We start from the raw sequence: 6,167 nt of genomic DNA, 5'->3' as shown, positions 1-6,167 counted from the left end.
AGCATTTCAAGACATCTTTTTCGATGAATTATATGGTAGAAGTTTTAATATCCTTGCAGCACACACACACACTCACATGCATTCACACAGTTGGAACTTTCGTGACAGTGCTCGTGAAGCAATAAATATTATAAGTTCCAGAACTTACACTCCTGCCATTCGTGGCTGGAATAAGATTTCTCCTGTTTGAAACCGCTCTTTTGAAAGAGTGAATTGACCTTCTCCTGCTGCGTCAGATGATGCTCATGTATCTTTGAGTAGCTCAGCCTCATAATCATAGGCAACATAACAGAGATTCTGTATAGAAGTAAGGTCATAAATAGAACTCAGCTTCAGCAAGGTCTCCTTACAAAAATGAGAGAGAAGAGCAGTAGAAAAAAAATTTGAAACATTCCACTAAAACACAGGATACTAATGGTATTAGTAGTTTAATGTACCATGAGCAAAATATTTTCTTTGAGGGTGCAAAGCTGATAGTATTAAAACAGAATAACTACAGTCAGGAAAAACGAGGATAAATATTCAACAACAATATTCTGCACTCAAGAAACAAGCAAGACTTGTACCTCTTTCAAAGTGCGAATGGTGTACAGCGATTCAAAACTAATATTGTTCTGCTGCATCAACTCCTTAAGAAACCCGGTAAGTTTTAGTGCTCCCAGTCCCACAACCTCCACACCCACTTTGCGCATTACTTTACCATGTAAAACTAGAAGCCGAAAAAGAAAAGAAAAGAGTATATTTCAGATCCCCAAACATTGAATGCAACCAAGATATGATATAAAAGAAAGCACTGGAAAATCCATAGAATGAAAATGAAAAAAGAAGAATAAAAGCAGCAAGGCTGCATGGAAAGTTAAAACTGTAACTTATACTGCAGGGCTAATCAGTATATATCATAGGTAAATGAAACCTTGTTGATAGTTTAAGGAAGCATAAAGCATATAAAAGATAAAAGAGAAACTATCACTCCTTACTTGGAACAACTGATGTGACTTGAAACCCAATATTTACAACAATTCCTGAAGTTCTTCTAGCAGCATACAAAGCTAAAGTTGCCTACATTTTCAAAAACAAAAAATGGATAAGATCTTACAAATAAAAAACATCTATCAAAGAATCAATCGAACATTTTAAGCCAAAAGCAAAAGGTCCAAATTACTCATAAACAAGCATAAGTACATAAAGCATCTCAGCTTATAGTGTTAATAAGTAAATTTGGTGCCTGTTCAGGATTGTCAACCACTCAAGTCACAGAAGCTTGCTTTACAAAAGGAAAATGAAGAATGAAAATTGGATCAAGGCCTCGAAATCTATATTCGATGGTAAATGTCATTTTTGCATGAAACAAACTAATCTTAATTCTTTACCAAAGAGGGGTAGCTCAAATGATAAGGCATATGGCTTGCTATATCACAAGGTATGAGGTTTAAGTTTCTCTTGGATACCTACATAGCAATTGTTAGCGGAATCCTAGTTTTAAAAAAATAAAAAATTACTCTTATTTCTTTTAGTATTAAATATTTTAGAATATTAAACAGCAGCGACAAGTTAAGGCTTAGCGAAATTTACCTGATTAATTGCACAAACAGCAGGAACATTCATGTTAAATAGTGTTGTATATATAGCTTCCTTGAGTTGCCGTCTTGATGCTTTTGCAGATTCAGTATCTGCAATAAAAAGACAGAAACCACATCATAAGGACAGAAAGTGTCTCAAACAAGAAAAACACACAATTCTCAAGTGTCTCAGTAAGGAATTACACGACCAAACTTCAAAAAAATTGAACTATCTAAATTACAGAAAAGGCAATGAATATATAGAAGCTGACCATCATAATGCAATATTGGTATAGACACAACCACTAGCTGTGATGGTGCTCTTACCTGCATCCTGTAAAAGACATATCAAATATACATATGTGAGTAAAGAAGCTCATTTCATGAAAGCCAAAGCAAAGAAAAAGAGAGGAGTTACCTGCTATAAATAGTGGAAAAAAACTGTCTAAGTCTGGTATACATTGGAGACTCAATGTTACCAAATTCCTGCATATGAGAAAGTGACAATTGGGATTACACACAGTTGTGGTTAATGAATGAATGAATGATGAAAATTTGAAGCTGGTAGTTAAAAGGTGACCAAGAAAGTAGCAGAGCGCACAGATGGAGCAGCATACTTGCTCCAACCGTATTTGCAATAGCCAGAGCCACCTGGTCAAAGGACAGAGAAGAACATAATAATAGAAAACAAGAAATGGGTATTGACTAGTGTTCCTTCCTATATAATAACACCACAAGGAGCATATAGTTATATTTTAATTGCCTGGTTATTATTTATGTATACATTTGTTGGCATTATGTGGTCATTAATATTATTGATTAGTTATAGATATCAGACTTAAAGGAAACCAAGAACCCGTGCACACGTGCCTTACACTAGAATATCATGTATACATTTATGAGGTGCATGTACCAACATAGATTTAATACATACTTTAAGCATAAACCTTCCCCTGTTTTAGCAAAAGACTGAATTGTTCGATCACATCTTAATATTTTATTAGGATCTGGAAATGAAAAGAGACCATTTTTCATCTAGACCAGATTTAAAAAGGTCAAACAAGAAAAACCTAATTTAAGAATACCATCATATGATCAGTCATCATATAGCAAAGCAAGTACGACACGCTACTAAATTCTGAGACCACCTGATTCATTTACAAGAGTGTAATTTTCTTTTTCCATTCAAGTAAGACTGTATTCTATCATATACAAGATTTACAACACCAAAGAAAAATGTGAACAAAGTAAAAAAAAAAACATAAAAGAAGTTAATTAAGCAAAAGAAACATGAAAACAGTAAAGGTGCCTAATTTGTGTATGTGAGAATGAGTGAAACAGCTGGTGGGTTTGAGGTATTTTGCAGAACAGAAGAGGCTCCTCCATTGATAGAGCAAAGGAGAACTTGGTACAAAGAGAGGGCTGACCTGCAAGAGCAAGCTACGGGACCTGCAAGACTGCAAGTTCAAATGACTCGATCTCTACATCTTTTTTATCTCTTGACTTATAATCTTCATAGCTGTTTCTCTTGAACATTGAACATAACAATATCTAAAATTGCATATCAATCTAGTTTCTATCAAAGATGGGTTTTTTATCATATCAATCTACAGCATTCAGCCAACAATTTGTATTATTAGGGATGAGAGAAACGAACCTGAGATAGTGGGCGTGAGGAAGAGAACTCGTGAGGCAGAGAAGCTCCACTCTGGAGCGTGACTTCATGAGGCGGAGAAAGAGCTCCACTCTGGAGTGAGTCTTCGTGAGGCAGAGATGAGTTGAGGGTGGAGAGACTTCGTGAGGGCGGAGAGGGCAGAGTGAGTCTTCGTGAGTGATAGATGGAGGCTGAGAGAAAGGGTAACTTAGAGAAAGGCTGAAAGAAAGGGAATTTGGCAGAAATTCATTTTGGCGCCTGAGTTTTAGTCATATGGCGCCAAAATATGTCTTATTCAGATCCGTGTGTTTTTAATCCCCCACTATTCAAATCTGTGTGTTTTTAATCCCCCACTTAATAATAACACTTCTAAATATATGTTATTCTTTAATGTAATATATACTAAATATTGTTGTAGTGTGGTGGTTGCGGGCATGGCCAAGGCTTCAGCGTTCGAGTTCTGTTCCCGTGGCACTTGTCAAATTGTGAATTTTTTGAAGCCATGTAGCATCTCTTGGGTCTTTGCTAGGTAAGCATCCATTTTCGTTCCTCGGACCTGGTACTCCCCAAGTACCTAATTAACTACCAGCTATGAGTCACTGAAAATCTTGAGGCCCTCAGATTTAAGCTCAAGTGCAACTCAAAGCCCAACAATCAATGCCTCATACTTTGCTTCATTTTTAGAGGAGTCGAACATAAATCTTAGGTTTTTGTGGACCATGTGCCCTTCGGGGGATACTAAAATGAGACCTGCCCCAACCCCATTTTCATTCGATGACCTATCGACATATAGCTTCCATGTGGGCCTATCTATCAGGGCGTCCATAAGTCCCTCATGATTTCTCCTGCACTGAGCGATGAAATCTACCAATTCCTACCCTTTTATGGTCATCCTTGGGAGATAAGCGACGTTGAACTGACTAAGTTTGATAGACCACTTCAGAAGTCTCCCAGATGACTCTGGTTTTGGAGGACTTGTCGCAAGGGGTGGTTCGTGAGGACTTTGATGGGAAATGCCTAAAAGTAGGGCCTTAGCTTCTGAGAAGATACCATCAGGCAAAAGGTAAACTTCTCCATGAGTGAGTACCTGGTTTTCGCTCCAAGGAGCCTTTTGCTCACATAGTACACGGGGTGCTGGACATGGCCCTCCTCACGGACTAAGGCGACACTGGTGGCATTCTCAGAGATAACCATGTAGAGTAAGAGGGGTTACTTGTCCACGGGCTTTGATAGGATAGGAGGGTTTTCCATATGATCCTTCAGTTGCTGGAATGCTTGCTCACATTCCTCTTTCCATTCAAACCTTTGTCCTCCTCAAAGGATGTTAAAGAACGGGATGCCCTTGTCCGTCGCCTTGGAAACAAAATGACTCAGAGCAGCGATCCTCCTAGTGAGGCTCTGGACATCCTTATGCCTTCAGGGAGATGGCATGTTGATTAGGGCTTTCATCTTTTCAGGGTTTGCCTCTATTCCCCAAGCACTGACGATGAAGCCCAGGAAATTTCCTCAGCCAACGCAAAAAGTGCACTTTTGGGGGTTTAACTTTATTCTAAACTTGCGAAACACCAAGAACACCTCTGTGAGTTCCCTCACGTGTTCAGGGGCCATTCGGGACTTCACCACCATGTCATCCACATACACGTCCGTATTCTGTCCCAACTACTCTTTGAACATTTGGTTTAAGAGCCCTTGGTAGGTGGCCCCAACATTCTTAAGTCCGAAGGGCATTACCTTATAATTTTAAACTTAGTTGTCCATTTGCATGGAAATCTAGTTATACCCCGAGTACGTGTCCATGAAGGACAAAAGTTTGTACTCGGTGATGGCATCGACCATCTGATCGATCTTCGGCAGTGGGAAGTAGTCCTTAAGGCAGGCCTTATACAGGATGGAGAAGTCTATGTAGGTCCTCTAGGTTTCGTTTGGTTTAGGCATGAGGACCAGATTGGATACCCACATGGGATACTGTGCGCTTTGGATGAAACTGTTCGCCAGCAGTTTGTCCACCTCTGCCTTTAATGCTTTCGCTCTAGTCTGGTCAAATGTTCTTCGCTTCTATTGGATTGGAGCGATGTTTGGATCAACATTCAAGGCATGGAAAATGATATTTGGGTCAATGCTTGTCATGTCAGAGTGAGACCAGGCGAAGACATTCTAGTTTTCTTGGAGAAAGGCTAGGAGCGAGTTTCAGACTTTCCCCTCCAGATTTTTCCCAATCTTGGTCCTCCTATCAGGAGTGACCGTGTCGAGAGCTGACTCCTCGACTTCCTTCATCGGCTCAACTGCTCTATCCTCTTCAACCCGCGGGTCCAACTCATCTGCCTCTTCAGCCAGCACCGCTAGCACTTACGCATTCTCCAGAAGAGACTGTTCATAGTCCCTCGCCTCGACTACCATTACTAGTTGCCAGAGGGAGACGTTATATCATTGCCTTTCCTCCTTTTCGTCTCCTTGGACTGTACAAATTCCTGACTCTGTGAGAAATTTCATGCATAGATGCCGAATTGAGGTGACGACACTGAACTCCACCAAGGTCGGACGCCCTAAAATGGCATTATACGCAAAGGGACAATCAAGCACCATGAAAGTGCAATATCTGAAGGTATGGTGATTCGTCCCCTAGTGTCACGGGTAACTTGATCTGGCCCATTAGTATGAGACCTTCTCCCGAGAATCCATAAAGAGTTGAGGGGCACGGGGACAGGTCGCTTGTGGTTAGCCCGATCTTCTCGAAGGCGGACTTGAACAAGAGGTTCATTGAACTCCCATTGTCCACCAGGATCTTAGCCACCATCTTGTTGGACACCTGGCACTCGATCGCTAAAGGATCGTGGTGTGGGAATTGAACTCTCTGAGCATCGTCCTAAGAGAATGTGATTTCTTGGTCAGTCATCCGTGGCATCTGGGCTAGAAATTGAGTCAAGGCCAAGAGCTCATCATCATGGTTTAAGGCT

The 6,167-nt window shown here is 40.4% G+C and overlaps 1 protein-coding gene across 1 annotated transcript; it reads right to left on the bottom strand.

Moving 5' to 3' along the window:
* Positions 1-215: 215 nt before the first annotated feature.
* LOC133829296 (actin-related protein 8-like) lies at positions 216-2,355 on the bottom strand. Its single transcript, XM_062259109.1, has 7 exons — positions 2,140-2,355; positions 1,978-2,045; positions 1,832-1,893; positions 1,573-1,670; positions 978-1,059; positions 567-709; positions 216-297 (listed from the first exon to the last, which is right to left on the bottom strand). Exons 2-7 carry the CDS (start codon positions 2,019-2,021, stop codon positions 244-246), a joined length of 483 nt encoding a protein of 160 aa, XP_062115093.1. The 5' UTR covers positions 2,022-2,045; positions 2,140-2,355; the 3' UTR covers positions 216-243.
* Positions 2,356-6,167: the final 3,812 nt, after the last annotated feature.

The sequence above is a fragment of the Humulus lupulus genome, chromosome 4 (assembly GCF_963169125.1).
Source record: "Humulus lupulus chromosome 4, drHumLupu1.1, whole genome shotgun sequence".
Classification (NCBI taxonomy): Eukaryota; Viridiplantae; Streptophyta; class Magnoliopsida; order Rosales; family Cannabaceae; genus Humulus; species Humulus lupulus.
The sequence above is the reverse complement of the archived record's forward strand: the minus strand, read 5'-3'. Positions and strand labels throughout refer to the sequence as shown.

Excerpts from the sequence above, each read along its gene's own strand:
- LOC133829296 (XM_062259109.1), bottom strand. The coding sequence starts at position 2,021 with ATGTATACCAGACTTAGACAGTTTTTTTCCACTATTTATAGCAG. Across the intron at positions 1,671-1,831 it reads ACCAATATTGCATTATGATG|ATACTGAATCTGCAAAAGCA; the intron begins GTCAGCTTCTAT and ends TTTTTATTGCAG. Across the intron at positions 1,060-1,572 it reads CTGTTTGTGCAATTAATCAG|GCAACTTTAGCTTTGTATGC; the intron begins GTAAATTTCGCT and ends TTGAAAATGTAG.